We start from the raw sequence: 18,268 nt of genomic DNA, 5'->3' as shown, positions 1-18,268 counted from the left end.
ACATACCCTGTTTCCCCCAAAATAAGACATCCTCTGAAAATAAGACCTACTTACAGGAAAGATAAGATGTCCCCTGAAAATAAGACCTAGCGCATCTTTGGGAGCACACCTTAAAATAAGACACCGTCTTATTTTTGGGGAAACAGGGTATATAACAAATTGTGGCCAAATTTTTATGAGAACAATTATCTCACCTGCATAGGAAATGCTCACAAGCTTGGTTCTTTCCAGAGGGGGAGCCCAGGAAGCCCACATGGCGTGCATGGCTGGAAATGTGACACCCTGAAGGGGAAATGACATTTCTCATGAAATACAAGGTAGTTTTGTTCATGTTTTAAAGAAAGTCAAGTATTTTGTTGTGAAATCATTTTCTGGATAGGAATCAAACCGGAATCAGGTTCTATTAAACGCAATGTCTTTACAGCATTGAGTAAAAATACCTTATGAAGTAGTTTCAAAATCTGAACAAAGATTTATGAATTTGGGAACTGGTGTGAGGACTGCCATAAATCTAAAAGAATCTACGCGATTATGTGATGACATAGCTCAATGTTAATTTTACTCTTTCGCTTTATTAATGGTCTGATTGAAAAGGGAATGTTATTAATTCATAACTTTAAAAAAACATTGAGCTAACACTTTGGGATACTGGAAGAAAACTCCCTTCATCAATAGGAGAAACAGTCCTGTAAAAAACGAATGAATTCAATTAGAGTGTTCAGAGGCTTCTTTCTTTCTTACCCTACTGCTAATTAGCCTAGGAAATGCCAATTACTGATAAGGAGGCCGATAAGGAGGGAGGTTCACAGGGACTGGAGGATGAGGAGACCTCACAGGAGAGAAATCTACAAACACCACAGGATTTTGTAGATTTGAAGCACCGGGTTCACAGCTCTCCTTGGCCACTCACTAGCTGTGTGACCTGAGGAGGATTAATAAATAGAAGGCAAGGTTGATTTAGGCCACGTTACTAACCAGTAAGAATCCGTACCATGGAGCACCCACAGGATGAGTCATAAAGAACGAAACCTGGGCTGTGTGAAAATGTCCCCAGAGATTACGCTGTGGAGAGCCCGGAACAATGGAGGTACATTGATGGCAGAAATGAAAGATGCCGAGCTAAGGTGACGGATGAAGCCAGGCATATGCGACGCACATCGGAGGAAAGAAAAAGACGAGAGAAGCTAAGCAGAAATCCAGCTTAAACTCTGCTGAGAAATGTGATGGTCACAGCAGTCACACCAGCAGTGTGCTACAAGGTCACATTCGTGACATAAAGGACAGGAAGTTAAAATGTAAAAATGCACTCAGGAAGGAGATGGGTCCCTGGGCCGGAGGAAATATGCTACTAAATACAGGTAAGTATGTTACTTAGAGAAGGAGAAGAGGACCTTGAAATAGAGCAGTAGTTTTTATTTTGTATAATCAGGCAGTTTATTTAATGAATCTCTATGGATAAAAACAAAACAAGGACATTCAGGCAGATGATAAAACTTTATTTTATTTTATTGAATTTTTTTATTATTAAATCATAGCTGTGTACATTAATGCGATCATGGGGCACCATACACTGGTTTTATAGACCGTTTGACACATTTTCATCACACTGGTTAACATAGCCTTCCTGGCATTTTCTTAGTTATTGTGTTAAGACATTTACAGTCTACATTTACTAAGTTTCACACGTACCCTTGTAAGATGCACCGCAGGTGTAATCCCACCAATCACCCTCCCTCCCCCTGCCCCGTCCCTCCCTTCCATAGTTTCTGGTGGGCGGTGCCTGCGGCTCAGTGAGTAGGCCTCCGGCCCCATATGCTGAGGGCGGTGGGTTTGAACCGGCCCCCGCCAGCTAAAACACCAATGACAACTGCAACAATAACAAAAAAAAGCCAGGTGTTGTGGCAGGCGCCTGTGTTCCCACCTACTCGGGAGGCTGAGGCAGGAGAATCGCTTAAGCCCAAGAGTTGGAGGTTACTGTGAGCTGTGTGAGGCCACGGCACTCTACTGAAAGTGACAAAGTGAAAAGCCGTCTCAAAAAAAAAAAAAAAGAATAAATAGTTTCTGGCAATTTCCAAGGTATTCTAGCAATCCTTATCACATATGGATCTATCTTGTGACTGAGGATAGGGCAGGTATTTTAGTCCCAATTTTAAAAATGATGAAACTGAGTCTAAAGGTTAGAACAAAAGAAAATTATTACCCAAACTGATTTTCTGACTCCAATCACCTGGTGTTCTTTCCAACACACATACAATGGCACTCGAAATAACCTTTGTGCTTTCCAGCAAACCCAGAGGCCACCACTGCTTGAGCTAAAAAAAATGCAAGAGAGGCTTCCCATAGCACAGTGGTTATGGCACCAGCCACATACACCCAGGCTGGCAGGTTCAAACCCGGCCCCGGGCCAGCTAACCAATGACAACTGCAACAAAAAATAGCGGGGTATTGTGGCAGATGCCTGTGGTCCCAACTACTTGAGAGGCTGAGGCAGGAGAATCACTGGAGCCTCAGAGTTTGAGATTGCCGTGAGCTATGATGCCACAGCACTCTACCGAGGACAAAAAAGTGAGACTCTGTCTCAAAAGAAAAAAGAAAAAAAAGAAATTCAACACAGCAGATAAACCTAAGCCTGGGTTTTGCAGGTAAAAGTTCAAAGTTAGGGAAAAGTGATCACTAATTAGAGATGGAGGTACGCGTGGTGAAATACAAAAGCGAAGCAGAAAGAGAAGGTAGGAATTAAAATTTAAAAAATGATAAAAACCTTAAGAGGAGGACAAAGAGGCAAAACTTAGTAACAACAGTGCTAAGAATCACAGAACTGAGATAGTTATATACAATCTTAAGTTACTTGTCTTTGAGTTAAAGGATCATAAAAAATAAAAGAACAGGGAGTAGAGCACTGGCCCCATATGCCAGAGGTGGTGGGTTCAAACCCAGCCCAGGCCAAAAAAATGCAAGAAAAAAAAAAGAAAAAGAAAATAAAAGAACAAATGATAAACAGGAGTTTCCACGAATAACAACAAATTTGAAAGTAAAACAGAGCCATTCAACAGTCTATTGCGTAAAATGTGTTTTAGATCTGAGAAGCAATGAGAGAGCAGAGATAAACTGTGTCAAAAGCTTGAGGGTCAAGGATGGCCTATCTTTTTTCTTTTCTCTTTTGTTTAACAGATCAATGAATTTTCTTTTTTTTTAAAACAATTTCAGATTAATATGAGGGTACAAATGTGTGTCACACTCTTTTCCTTTTGAGGAAAGGTTTCAGTTGTAGGTGAGCCCTTCACCCAGGGGGTGTGTTGTGCACCCTTACTTTGTGCAGAGTCTGTGAGAACTTGCCAACCACCCTCTCTCCTCTGTTATCCCCTTTCACACCACCCCTCCTCCTCACCTGAGGGAGGTGTTCTTTTGTGTGGGTGTGTAGTTGATTATAGATTGATTTCCTATCACTATTGAGTACATTGGATACTTGCTTTTCCATTCCTGTGATACTTTACTAAGAAGAATGTGTTTCAACTGCATCCAGGTTAATACAAAACATGTAAAGTCTCCATTTTTTTTTTTTTTTATGGCTGAATAGTACTCCGTGGTGGGCATGGACCACAGTTCGTTAATCCGTTCATGGGTTGATGGGCACTTGGGTTGCTTCCATGACTTGGTGATTATGAATTGAGTTACAATGAACATTCTAGTGCAAACATCTTTGTGGTAAAATGATATTTTTCTTCTGGGTAGATACCTAATAGGATTGCAGAATCAAATGGAACATCTACTTTTAGTTGTTTGAGAATTCTCCATACTTCTTTCCGTAGAGGTTGTATTAGTTTGTACTCCTACCAGCATGCAAAAGCGTTCCCTTCTCTCCATATCCACACCAGCCTCTGTGGCTTTGGGATTTTGTGACATGGGCTATTCTCACTGGGGTTAGGTGAGATCTCAGGGTAGTTTTGACTTGCATTTCTGTGATGATTAGGGACAATGAGGATTTTTTTCATGTGTTTGTTACCCATTCCTTGTCTTTCTTAGAGAAGTTTCTGTTCATATCTCTTCCCCACTGGTAGATGGGATTGTTTGCTCTTTTGTTAATTAATTTGAGTTCTCTGTAGATTCTAGTTATCAGCCCTTTGTCAGATTCATAGCATGCAAATATCTCCCTTTCTGAAGGCTGTCTATTTCCTTTAACTGTTGTGTTCTTTGTGGTGTAGGAACTTTTTACCTTAATTAAGTCACATTCATTTATTTTTGGTGTTACTACAGTCGCCAAGGCAATCTTCCTCCTAAAATCTTTTGCCAGGCTGACTTTGTCAAGAGTTTTTCCCACGCTTTCTTCAGGATTTTTATTGTTTGTGTCTTAAATTTAGATCTTTTATCCAATGATCATTAATTTTTGTCAATGGTGATAGGTGCGGGTCTAACTTTAGTCTTTTACATGTGGCTAACTGATTTTACCAGCACCATTTATTAAATAGAGGTTCTTTTCCCCAGTGAATGCTTTTGCTTGGTTTATCACAGATCAGATGGTGATACATGGATGGGTTTACTTCTAGGTTCTCTATTCTATTCCATAGATCTATACCTCTATTTTTGTGCCAGTACCATGCTGTTTTAGTCACTATAGAGTTGTAGTATAACCTGAAGTCTGGTAATGTGATGTCTGCAGATTTGTTTTTATTTTTTAAAATTGTATTAGCTATTTGGCTTTTTTTTCTGGTTCTATATGAAATGGAGTATTATTTCTTCAAATTTTTTATCAATGTCAGTATTTTCTTCGATTATTTCATCAATGACAAAGTATGACATTGGTGCTTTGATGGAGATTGCATTGAATCTGTAGATTGGGTTGGGTAGTGTGGACATTTTAACAATATTGATTCTTCTGAGCCATGAGCATGGTATGTTCTTCCATTTGTTAAGATCTTCTACTCATGGATAAACAAAGCATATTTTACCAAAAAAAAAGATCTTCTGCTGTTTCTTTTCTCAGTGTTTTATAGTTCTCTTTAAAGAGACTCTTCATGTCTTTTGTTAGATATATTTCTAGGTATTTCATATTCTTTGAAACTACTGTGAAGGGTATTGTGTCTTTGCTTTGCACCTCAACTTGACTGTTATTGGCATAAGTGAAGGCTAGGGATTTGTGGACACTGATTTTGTATCCTGACACATTACTGTATTTTTTAATGACTTCTAAGAGTCTTGTGGTTGAGATGATGGTCTATCTTAATGTTTAATACAGGTTTATTTTCTTTTCTTCTAAACCATAAGTTATGAAATCTCCCCTGGAAAAACGTTTTCTCTAGTTTTTGAATATTGCTTTCCAATCAAGGCCTCATTGACCACAAACAAATCTGGTCAGGTTATTTTCTAGATAAATAAAAATAAATTAAAAAATAAATCTGATTAAAAAATTAATTAAAAAATAAATCTGATTAAAAAAAAACTCTGTTATCATCCAATGTTAATTTTTGGTTTAGTCATACCAAAGAATGGCATCTTTAAGAAGAGAAAGTGATACAGGTGAGAAGTAAAACAAAAGAGGGAAAATAAATTACCTCTCCCAGTCCTTCCAGTGCTCTGAGTGCAATGAGAGCTCCAGCCCCTAAATCGGCAGCAACGGGGGTGAACAGGGTGAGGACAGCAGTGCCCAGGATCCCAAGTCCTAGCAGCAGTTTCCCTCCTATTTTGCTGGCAATATATCCTCCAGGAATTTGCGTGACGATGTAGCCATAAAAGAAAGAACCGAGAATCCATCCTTGAGTTTTTGCATCCCATTGGTACTTTTTACCCTACAAAAAGGAGAAGGAAAAAAAATCCTCAAGACCTTGACTAAACAGCTCTTTCTTCTTACTGGCATGTAAGTACATGTAAAAGGAATTTCAAACCACTATTTTGGACTGAAGAACATGCAAACTTTCTGGTAGGGGGGTGAGTCATCAAGACACAGGCACATGCGATTTCTGGAAGTAAAAGGAAGAGAACTGAAAGTCATATAAACTTCAAGAAGCCTTGTTATTTTGTGCAACTAGAGACCACAGGATGAGCTGTAGACACCTTGCAATAACTGCAACCAAGATGGCTCATAAAATGAGTCACAGGTTCATTCAGAAAGTTATCAAACAGGATATGGCAGTGGGTGAGCTAGAATCTGGAGCCAGGCCTGGGTTTCAGTCTTGTTCTATGACTTGTTGGACGTGTCATCTGAGAAAATTAAATGGAAAATGCACATAACATAAGGCCTGATAGACACTGTTCTCTTCCTGTTACCCTTTAGCAGGTACAAATACAGACAATGATGATTATAACAAGACCTCCCATCTCAGACCGAGCACTGAAGCAGCATATGGGACAACACCAAAGAGCAGGAATTTCAACCAAGCCATAAGTTCACGGAAGGAGGACCTGGCCTTTAATTAGTAGCAGCACACGGTAAGGTACTAAAGATGACCGAGTGACAATCTGAAGGTCTGACGTCTTCAGTGGACGTGGCTCTATACCCAAGCCAACCTGGCAAGATCCATTCCAGGATTTCTCTCTACTGCCGACACAGGCAGATGAAGGTAAGCAGCTAGGTCAACACAGGACAAAGATAGAAAGCAACTCCCAAACCCGGCTACCCTTGTTTAGGGTACCAGCTTGTAGCTCAAAATTCTAGAACTGTTTGTGTGGTCCAGCAGTACCTCTCCTGAAGGTCATAGGTTGGAGTGCAGAAAGGAGTTTGTGTATTCAGTGGGGGATGTGAATCCGTAACATTTTTAAAGATAAAAATGCAGTTTTTTTTTTTTTTTTGAGACAGAGTCTCAAGCTGTTGCCGTGGGCACAGCAACCTTCAACTCTTGGGCTTAAGTGATTCTTTTCCCTCAGCCTCCCAAGTAGCTGGGACTATAGGTGCCCGCCACAATGCCCGGCTATTTTTTTCTTTTTTGTTGCAGTTGTCATTGTTATTTTACCTGGCCCAGGTTGGGTTTGAACCCACCACCCTGGGTGTATGGGGCTGGTGCCCTACCCACTGAGCTACAGGTGCCACCCAAATATGCAGATTTTTCTTTTATTAAATCATAGCTGTGTACATTAATGCGATCATGGGGCACCATACACTGGTTTTATAGACCGTTTGACACATTTTCATCACACTGGGTAATATAGCCTTCCTAGCACTTTCTTAGTTATTGTGTTAAGACATTTATATTCTACATTTACTAAGTTTCACATGTACCCTTGTAAGATGCACCGCAGGTGTAATCCCATCAATCACCCTCTCTCTGTCCACCTCCCCCCTCCCTTGCCTCCCTTTGCCCCTTCCCCCTATTCTTAGGTTGTAACTGGGTTATAGCTTTCATGTGAAAGCCATAAATTAGTTTCATAGTAGGGCTGAGTACATTAGATACTTTTTCTTCCATTCTTGAGATACTTTACTAAGAAGGATATGCTCCAGCTCCATCCATGTAAACATGAAAGAGGTAAAGTCTCCATCTTTCTTTAAGGCTGTATAATATTCCATGGTGTACATATACCACAGTTTATTACTCCATTCGTGGATCGCTGGGCACTTGGGCTTTTACCATGACTTAGCAATTATGAATTGGGCTTCAATAAACATTCTGGTACAAATATCTTTGTTATAATGTGATTTTGGTCTTCTGAGTATATACCTGGTAAAGGGATTAGAGGATTGAATGGCAGGTCTATTTTTATATCTCTAAGTGTTCTCCAAACATCTTTCCAAAAGGAATGTATTAATTTGCATTCCCACCAGCAGTGCAGAAGTGTTCCCTTTTCTCCACATCCACACCAACATCTCTCAACTTGGGATTTTGTGATATGGGCTAATCTTACTGGAGTTAGGTGATATCTCAAAGTAGTTTTGATTTGCATTTCTCTGATAAGCATTTTTTCATATGTCTGTAGGCCATGCGCCTGTCTTCTTTAGAGAAGTTTCTCTTCAAGTCCCTTGCCTACCCTCAGATGGGATCACTTGTTCTTTTTCTTGCTTATATGTTTGAGTTCTCTGTGGATTCTGGTTATTAAACCTTTGTCGGAGACATAACCTGCAAAAATCTTCTCCCATTCTGAGGGCTGTCTGCTTGCTTTACTTACTATGTTCTTGGCTGTGCAGAAGCTTTTTAGTTTGATCAGGTCCCAGTAGTGTATTTTTGAAGCTGCTTCAATTGCCCGGGGGGTCCTCCTCATAAAATACTTACCCAGCCCGATTTCTTCAAGGGTTTTCCCTGCACTCTCCTCTAGTATTTTTATAGTTTCATGTCATAAGTTTAAATCTTTGATCCAGTGAGAGTCTATCTTAGTTAATGGTGAAAGGTGTGGGTCCACTTTCAGTCTTCTACAGGTTGCTGACCAGTTCACCCAGCACCATTTGTTAAATAGGGAATCTTTTCCCCACTGAATGTTTTTAATTGGCTTGTCAAAGATTAAATAATGGTAAGTAGCTGGATTCATCTCTTGGTTCTCTATTCTGTTCCAGACATCTACTTCTCTTTTTTTGTGCCAATACCATGCTGTTTTGATCACTATTGATTTGTAGTATAGTCTGAGGTCAGGTAGAGTAATTCCTCCTGCTTTGTTTTTATTTTTCAGTAATGTCTTGGCTATTCGAGGTTTTTTTCTGATTCCATATAAAACGAAGTATTGTTTTTTCAAGATCTTTAAAGTATGACAGTGGAGCTTTAATAGGGATTGCATTGAAATTATATATTGCTTTGGGTAGTATAGACATTTTAACAATGTTGATTCTTTCCAGCCATGAGCATGGTATGTTTTTCCATTTGTTAACATTTTCAACTATTTCTTTTCTTAGAGTTTCATAGTTCTCTTTATAGAGATCTTTCACATCCTTTGTTAGATAAATTCCCAAATATTTCGTCTTCTTTGGCACTACTGTGAATGGGATAGAGTCCTTAACTGTTTTTTCAACTTGACTGTTGTTGGTATATATAAAGGCTACCGATTTATGAATGTTGATTTTGTAACCTGAGACGCTGCTGTATTCCTCGATCACTTCTAAAAGTTTTGTAGTAGAGTCCCTAGTGTTTTCCAGATATACTATCATATCATCTGCGAAGAGCGAAAGTTTGATCTCTTCTGACCCTATGTGGATATCCTTGATCGCCTTTTCCTCCCTAATTGTGGTGGCTAAAACTTCCGTTACAATGTTAAAAAGCAATGGAGACAATGGGCAGCCTTGTCTGGTTCCTGATCTAAGTGGAAATGATTCCAATTTAACTCCGTTCAATATGATATTGGCTGTGGGTTTGCTGTAGATGGCCTCTATCAGTTTAAGAAATGTCCCTTCTATACCAATTTTCTTAAGTGTTCTGATCATGAAGGGATGTTGGATGTTATCAAAAGCTTTTTCTGCATCGATTGAGAGAATCATATGGTCTTTGTTTTTTACTCTGTTTATGTGCTGGATTACATTTATAGATTTACGTATATTGAACCAGCCTTGAGATCCTGGGATAAAACTGACTTGGTCATGATATATAATTTGTTTGATGTGTTGCTGGATTCTGTTTGTTAGGATCTTGTTGAATATTTTTGCATCTATATTCATTAGTGATATCGGTCTAATATTTTCTTTTCTTGTTGGGTCTTTTCCTGGTTTGGGGATCAGGGTGATGTTTGCTTCATAGAACGTGTTGGATAGTCTTCCTTCTTTTTCTACCTTTTGGAACAGGTTGAGTAATATAGGTACTAATTCCTCTTTAAAGGTTTGGTAGAATTCAGACATGAAACCATCTGGTCCCAGGCTTTTCTTTTTAGGGAGGTTTTGTATGGTTGATGCTATTTCAGAACTTGATATGGGCCTGTTCAACATTTCTACTTGATTCTGGCTAAGTCTTGGAAGGTGACGTGCTTCCAAGTATTGGTCAATTTCCTTCAGATTTTCATATTTCTGAGAATAAAGTTTCTTGTAATGTTCATTAAGGATTTTTTGGATTTCTGAGGAGTCTGTTGTTATTTCATCTTTGTTGTTTCTGATTGATGAGATTAGAGATTTTACTCTTTTTTTCCTGATTAGGTTGGCCAAAGGTTTATCTATTTTATTGACCTTTTCGAAAAACCAGCTTTTTGATTTATTGATCTGTTGTATTATTCTTTTGTTTTCAATTTCATTTAATTCTGCTCTAATTTTGGTTATTTCTTTTCTTCTACTGGGTTTGGGGTTGGAATGTTCTTCCTTTTCTAGTTGCTTGAGATGTCCCATTAAGTTGTTAACTTCCTCTCTTTCCATTCTCTTGAGGAAGGCTTGTAGTGCTATAAATTTCCCTCTTAGAACTGCCTTTGCGGTGTCCCAGAGGTTCTGATAGTTCGTGTCTTCATTGTTGTTTTGTTCCAAAAAATTGGTGATTTCTTTCTTAATCTCATCTCTGACCCAGCTATCATTCAGCATAAGGTTATTTAACTTCTATGTTTTTGTATGAGTATGCAGATTCCTGTTGTTTCTCAGCTCAAGTTTTATTCCATGGTGGTCCGAGAAGATGCATGGAATAATTTCTATTCCTTTAAATTTACTGAGGTTAGACTTGTGACCTAAGATGTGATCGATTTTGGAGTAAGTTCCATGGGCTGATGAGAAGTATGTGTATTCAGTTTTGTTGGGATGAAATGTTCTGTAGATGTCTGCTAAATACAAATGTTGGATGGTTAGGTTTAAATCTAAGATTTCTTTGCTCAGCTTCTTGTTGGAGGATCGATCCAACACTGCCAAAGGAGTGTTAAAATCTCCGACTATTATGGAGCTGGAGGAAATCAAGTTGCTCATGTCTGTTAGAGTTTCTCTTATAAATTGAGGTACATTCTGGTTGGGTGCATAGATATTAATAATTGAGATCTCATCATATTGAGTATTACCCTTAACAAATATGAAGTGACCATTCTTGTCCTTCCTTACTTTTGTTGGTTTAAAGCCTATTGTATCTGCAAATAAAATTGCAACACCTGCTTTTTTCTGATTACCATTTGCCTGAAATATGGATGACCATCCTTTCACCCTGAGTCTGTATTTATCTTTTAAGTTAAGATGTGACTCTTGTATGCAACAAATATCTGGCCTGAGTTTTTGTATCCAATCAGCTAACCTATGCCTCTTTAGAGGACAGTTTAAGCCATTCACATTAATGGAGAATATTGATAAGTCTGGTGAAGTTTTGGGTATCGAGTTTTTCAAAAGTCCAGTGGGCATTTTTAATCCTTTCGCCAGTGTGGAAATTGGAGTTTGATCTGAAGTTTCTGAGTGAGTTTACTTTTGTGGTATAGGATTGGGTTGGTCCTTATGGAGGATAGGTCTGAGAATATCCTGAAGAGCTGGTTTTGTTATGGCAAATTTCTTCCACATATGAATGTCATTAAAGTATTTAATTTCTCCATCATAAATGAAACTCAGTTTAGCTGGATACAAGATCCGGGGTTGAAAGTTATTCTGCTTTAGGAGATTAAAAGTCGGTGACCACCTTCTTCTGGCTTGAAAAGTTTCAGCAGAGAGATCTGTAGTCATTCTAGTATTCTTCCCTTTGAAGGTAATGGTTTTCTTTCTCCTGGCAGCTTTGAGGATTTTCTCCTTCATATTAACTTTAGTGAAGTTAATTATGATATGCCTGGGGGATGTCTTATTGGGGTTGAGTCGTGCTGGGGTTCTGAAGCTGTCCGCTATCTGAATTTCAGAATCTCTAGGCATGTCTGGAAAATTCTCTTTCATAATTTCATGCAGAAGGGCCTCTGTGCCCAGCGAGGCCACTTCATCTGTTTCTGGAACCCCTATGATTCGGATATTTGCCTTCTTCGAATTATCCCAGAGCTCTCGGAGAGAATGATCCATTTTTGCTCTCCATTTCTCTTCCTCTTTGAGAGTTTGGGAGCATTCAAAGGCTTTATCTTCGATGTCAGAAATCCTTTCTTCTGCTTGCTCCATTCTGTTGCTGAGGGATTCTACTGTATTTTTCGTATCTTTGAGGGCTGTAAATTCTTGCTTCAGTGTGTCTAAGTCTTTGGTGGTTTTGTCTTTAAATTCGTTAAATTCTTGAGACAACTTTTGAATTTCTCCTCGAATTCCTAATTCCACTTCGTTAATCTTGTCTGCAATCCAAATTCTGAATTTGATTTCTGACATCTTAGCCAGTTGTTTATGAATGGGATCTTCAATTGCATCTGCCATATCTTTCCTTGGGGGGGTTGATCTATTCTGGTTATTCATGTTACCAGAGTTTTTCCGCTGATTCCGCCCCATGGTTGTTTTACTCCCTCTGATTTTTTCCCCTGGGGCTTTTTTGAGGGCCTGTACAGTGTTGTGGCCTGAGAAACTGGGGCCCTGTCTGGTGTGGTGGGGCTAAGTGGTTCTGTCTTGTTTTCAGCTGGTTTCTGTTCCACCCTAGTGAAACAGATACTTTGAATTGAAGTCTCAGCTGTGGAGAAATATCAGCAATTAAGTCACCCCGCCCCCCACCGGCAAACAATTGGAAAAGAAAAATCAAACCTTCGTACCACTGTGCACCCAGGCCACCACCTGATTTGTCCTCAGGCAATTGGTTCAGTTCAAAAAGGTCCAAATCAATTGTCTCAGTCTGCACCTGTCTCAGGTGAGAGAGTTTAAGAGGTCTCTGGGAACTGGATCACAGGGGTCTGGTGACTACTCTGGTGTGGCTTGCTCCAGTGCTGCGTGGAGTCAGGAGAAGCCACCCAGCCAATAAATCAGTCTGGGAAGGTTGCTGCCTCCTTCCCCACCTTGCACCACTTCACATCCAGTCACTGATAGCCCTGCAGTTGGCTGACCCAGTTGCCTGTAGTGAATCGGTACTCCAAGAGTTTGTACCTGCCCGAATCACAAGGAAGTCTGCCAGGCCGCTGTGCTCTGCCTCTCTCCAGCAGGAGGAGGTGAGGCCTGACAACTTTGGGCGCTTGATGAAGGTTGAGGGGTTTTCACTCAGGTCCAGTCTTGCCCCTGATTAATGTTACTGACAGAACAGAACAGAACAACTCTGTGGTTCCCCTGCAGAAGAGAAGCTGAATTGAGCTCCAAATCAGCTTGTCTTTGCTCTTGTATTGTCCAAAGGCTGACGATCCCCTGAGGGCCAGGTGCATCTTAGGTTTAGTAAAGCAGACTTCTGGGTCAGCCCCACCCTGGGAGTTTCCCTGGTTTGCAAGTTGGAGTTGCCTCAGGCAAACTCAGAGTCTCTGGTTGCCCAGGGAGACAGGGGGTGTGGCTTCAGAATATTCCCTACTGGGCCGTATTGCTAGCAAAAGAGGGCCGCTGCTTTATGGCTCAGGCAACGGCTGCTCCGGTGTAGCTCCCCTCCGGCCAACCGTCCTCTCTCCGCTCCTGTACCCCAGAGTCTGCACCAACAGGATGCAGCCCAGCACTGTCTACACCCCTCGAGCAATCGCCCAAGAGTCTGGACCCCTGGGGGACAGGCCTCCAGACCTTGGAGTGACAGCAGAGGGGAGTGCGGGGAGCACTAGGAGCCTGGGGTTGCGGGCAGAGAACACACAGAGCTTTACACAGTTTTATGCCTGGCCATATTGTCACCAAAAGACGGCTGTCGCACTGTGCCTCAGGGAACTGCCACTCTGGTGCAGTCCCCTCTCCGCCGACCGACCGAGACTGGCCTCCAGACCCCCGTGTGAGCGAAGGGGAGTGCTGGGAGCTCAGAATTCCAGGTAGAGACTATATACAGTTTGTACAGTTTTATGCCTGGCAGGAGGATGCCGTGGTACCCTAGTAGGGGAGGTAGGTCCAGTTTTTAGGGAGTCTCTCCCGTGGAGTGTAGTGGGAGGACCTTTGAACTCTGACCGGTTGTTTGTGGGGCACTCTGAGTCGTTCTCATGGGGGAGGGGACTCCCGTCCACTTGGTGATGGATTTTGTACATTTTGTTTGTATCCTTGTGGTCGCAGCTCGCCTCAGCGGGGTTGACGTGCATTCTACAACCTTCTCTCTTAGTGCAGCTCAAATCCACTAGGTTACTTGCTGAATTTTTGTCCTTTAACTCTCCTTCTGGATGGGAGCCTCTGTGGAAAGCTGGCTTCAGTCAGCCTTCTTGTCTCCTCCCCCTCTTCAAGGGTTTTCCCTGCACTCTTTTCTAGTATTTTTATAGTTTCATGTCTTAAGTTTAAATCTTTAATCCAGTGAGCGTCTATCTTAGTTAATGGTGAAAGGTGTGGGTCCAGTTTCAGTCTTCTACAGGTTGCCAGCCAGTTCACCCAGCACAATTTGTTAAATAGGGAATCTTTTCCCCACTGAATGTTTTTAATTGGCTTGTCAAAGATCAAATAATGGTAACTAGCTGGGTTAATCTCTTGGTTCTCTATTCTGTTCCAGACATCTACTTCTCTGCTTTTGTGCCAGTACCATGCTGTTTTGATCCCTATCGATTTATAGTATAGTCTGAGGTCTGGTAGCATGATTCCTCCTGCTTTGTTTTTATTTCTGAGTAATGTCTTGGCTATTCAAGGTTTTTTCTGATTTCATATAAAACAAGGTATTATTTTTTCAAGATCTTTAAAGTATGACAGTGGAGCTTTAATAGGGATTGCATTAAAATTGTATATTGCTTTGGGTATTATGGACATTTTAACAATGTTGATTCTTCCCAGCCATGAGCATGGTATGTTTTTCCATTTGTTAACATTTTCAGCTATTTCTTTTCTTAGAGTTTCATAGTTCTCTTTATAGAGATCTTTCACGTCCTTTGTTAGATAAACTCCCAAATATTTCATCTTCTTTGGCACTACTGTGAATGGAATAGAGTCCTTAACTTTTTTTTCAGCTTGACTATTGTTGGTATATATAAAGGCTACCGATTTATGAATGTTGATTTTGTAAGCTGAGATGCTGTTGTATTCTTTGATCACTTCTAAGAGTTTTGTAATAGAATCCCTGGTGTTTTCCAGATATACAATCATATCATCTGCGAAGACTGAAAGTTCAAATATGCAGATTTTTGATAAATCATTATTTCGCTTGGGGAGCAAGCCAGTGACTATCAGGCCTTATTTTATGTGCATTTTATGAGCATAGCTCTTCCCTGCATGAATGCTCCTGCTTGTAAATGGCAGAGAAGACTCACCTAGGCACGCTCTAGTGCCTTCATGAGCACTGACAATGGATGAAAATATACTGAAAAAAGCCATCCTCTTCTCCATGTGCTGTTTCCTTGTGTGATAATCAAAATTATACATTTAAAGTTTTCTAAAACTTAATTCTAAAAGATTATGAATGGGCATTTATCACAATTCCACTGTAACATGAGGCAGGCAAAGTAGCTGAGGTTAGGCAGGTATAAATTTGGAAAAGAATGTACTAAGAAATTAGACAGTTCTGGCTGGGTGCAGTGGCTCACACCTGTAATCCTAGCACTTTGGGAGGCCGAGGCAGGTGGATTGCTTTAGCTCACAAGTTTGAGACCAGCCTGAGATCTGGTCTCTACTAAAAATAGAGACCTGGTCTCTACTAAAAATAGAAGAACTGAGGCAAGAGGATCACTGGAGCCTAAGTGGGAGGTTGCTGTGATCTATGACGCCACGACACTATACCCAGGGTGATAGCTTGAGCCTCTGACTCAAGAAAAGAAAAGAAAAAGAAAAAAAATCAGCCCATTCTTATTTTTCATCTGGCAGCTGAGATTATGTAAACTCTCCTACAACAATAACCATATAAATGCAACAGATATTAAATAATAGTACTATAAAAACTATTTAGAAGCATTTGAAACTATCTAATTCTCTGATATATAAAATAAGTTTTTCCTAATTCTCTTCTAGAATGGTAAATTTATAGAGGAAATTGAAGAATTACTTTTCAGACAGATCAAGGTATATCACAGCACGGCAGTAGGAGTTGTAGTTACAAGTTATTGTGAAACAAGTTCCTGGGAAAATACACAGAAAAAGAGTGATGCATAGCTCAGCGCTTGTAGCTCAGTAGTTAGGGCGCCGGTCACATACACTGGGGCTGGCGGGTTCGAACCTGGCCCTGGCCTGCTAAGAAACAATGACAACTGCAACAAAAAAATAGCCGGGCGTTATGGAGGGGCCTGTAGTCCCAGTTACTTGGGAGGCTGAGGCAAGAGAATCACTTAAGCCCAAGAGTTTTTTTTTTTTTTTTTGAGACAGAGCCTCAAGCTGGGTAGAATGCTGTGAAATCACAGCTTACAGCAACCTCCAACTGCTGGGTTCAAGCGATTCTCCTGCCTCAGCCTTCCAAGTAGCTGGGACTACTGGCGCCCACCACAACACCTGGCTATTTTTTTTGGTTGTAGTTGTTATTGCTGTTTGGCAAGCCCAGGCTGGATTCAAACCCATCAGCTCTGGTGTATGTGGCTGGTGCCTTAGCCACTTGAGCTACAGGCGCCACATCTTAAGCCCAAGAGTTTGAGGTTGCTGTGAGCTGTGACACGACAGCACTCTACTAGGATTGGCATAGTGAGACTCTGTCTCAAAAAAAGAAAAAACAAAAAGAAAAAGTATGATGCGGCGTATGCATAAATGAAGTGTTTGTGGTTTCTGGAGGATGAAGAAAGACCCTTTAATATTTTTACTTGGAAGTATTTTAGGATTTCTTAAGATTGTTTGCTTAGAAAATAATACTTACTGTCCGATTATGAACTTTCATGTGAGTGGAATGCTCTGGACACTCCTTGGAGGTTCTGTTATCTGGAAAGGTTGTATTGGAATCTACCATGTCCACTAAGGCGACGCTCAGGTTTACACGTAATGCATAGACAACAAAAAATCCAAAAAGCGCCAAAAGGGCTAAGTTGTAACGGGCCGAGCAGCACACTCGAGCTGAAATAAAGAGTGGGGAAACACTTCAATTAAAGAACAAGTCAGGCGGCGCCTGTAGCTTAGTCGTTATGGTGCTGGCCACATACACCGAGATTGGTGCGTTTGAACCCAGCCCAGGTCAGCTAAAACAGTGACAATGTTGTGGTAGGCACCTATAGTCCCAGCTACTTTGGAGGCTGAGGTAAGAGAATTGCTTAAGCCCAAGAGTTTGAGGTTGCTGTGAGCTGTGATGCTACAGCACTCTACCAAGGGTGACAGCTTGAGACTCTGTCTCAAAAAATAAATAAATAAATAAACAAACAAGTTAGATGACAAAGGTTTACACACAAATCAATAATCCTGAATATTTTCCTGAGAATATTCTCAGACCAAACAAATCTAAAAACATTTGTCAAAGAGAATGTGTATCTGTAGTTTTGATAAAAATTTAACACGTGACAGCATGAGCTATAAGATAGTTCATTAAAATATGCAGGTAAAAGTTTTATCAATTTTGCTCAGAAAAATCTCGTTCCAAGGTGAACTTGAACCCCTGTTCCCAGTCATTAGGAAGGGAAACACAGGGGAGGGGGCTTAGTGGTGTTACTGTTCCTGAACAACTGTTTAAAAGATGGTCAGTAAGAACTCTAGGACTTCCAACGACGTGACCAACGTACTACCTACCACGAGTTCATAAATACAGCCAAACAACAAGATGACTGCCAAGACCAGGGCGTGCAGCCTCTCTTGAGAAATTTCTTACCTTTTAGCCTATCCTCAGAGGCTGGCTCTGAATCAGAGGCCATGATTCACGCTTAAGGCTTTCCTCAGCTCAATGTATTCAGGGATCTAGAAGCAAACCTGCAGACGGTGACAGGGGCAGCGCCTGTGACAGTTGCTGTCATGCTCAGGGCCCACAGGAAAAAGGAAAGAAGTGAAGGCCCCAGGATGATTCAAATGCAGAGTAGGGTGGAGGAACCGGAACCAGTGGACGATGGATCACGTGAGAGGAGGAGTTGGACTTGTTTTTTTCTTTTTTTATTGAGTTGCAGGATTGGAGGAAGACGGGGATTCAGGAAGCTGACTGAAGGTGATGGGCTGCTTAGTGACAAGGAGAAATCAGCTAATCCAGAGTCTGCACATTTCAAAGTTGGTAAACGCGGAATGTTTAAAGGCAGAATTAACAGGCCTTGGGTACTTGTCCGATGTGGGAGTGAGCGACAGAGAGAGCTGCAGTAGTCAGTAATTCTGTTACTCTAACAACTCTGCTTTATGCTGCTATAATTTGTATATGATTATTCTATTTTATCCCTATTTGCAGTTACCTTCTTTTTACCGTATGTCATTAGTTTTCTCCAAGTGATGCTAAATTTGGTCTCTGACTGACCTTATCTGGATAAGGTATTGGGAAGTAAAATAAAACAGGAAATGACTTCATGTGACAGTGTTATTACTTGGAAATGTGGAAGTTGTGGATCAGGTGATTTAACTTTCGGGGGCAGA

At 40.8% G+C, this 18,268-nt stretch overlaps 1 protein-coding gene across 1 annotated transcript in view; it reads right to left on the bottom strand.

The window, feature by feature from the left end:
* Nucleotides 1-17,571, bottom strand: part of LOC128594639 (sialin-like) — a 52,280-nt gene extending 34,709 nt beyond the window's left edge. The window contains exons 1-4 of the mRNA XM_053603578.1: nucleotides 17,529-17,571; nucleotides 16,593-16,786; nucleotides 5,550-5,783; nucleotides 195-282 (exon numbers count right to left, since the gene is read on the bottom strand). Of these exons, the coding sequence (XP_053459553.1) occupies nucleotides 195-282; nucleotides 5,550-5,783; nucleotides 16,593-16,786; nucleotides 17,529-17,571 (559 nt within the window). The remainder of the gene's footprint in view (nucleotides 1-194; nucleotides 283-5,549; nucleotides 5,784-16,592; nucleotides 16,787-17,528) is intronic.
* Nucleotides 17,572-18,268: the final 697 nt, after the last annotated feature.

Source organism: Nycticebus coucang, chromosome 9 (assembly GCF_027406575.1).
Source record: "Nycticebus coucang isolate mNycCou1 chromosome 9, mNycCou1.pri, whole genome shotgun sequence".
NCBI classification, from domain to species: domain Eukaryota; kingdom Metazoa; phylum Chordata; class Mammalia; order Primates; family Lorisidae; genus Nycticebus; species Nycticebus coucang.
Note: the sequence above shows the minus strand (reverse complement) of the source record. Positions and strands in the feature narration are given on the sequence as shown.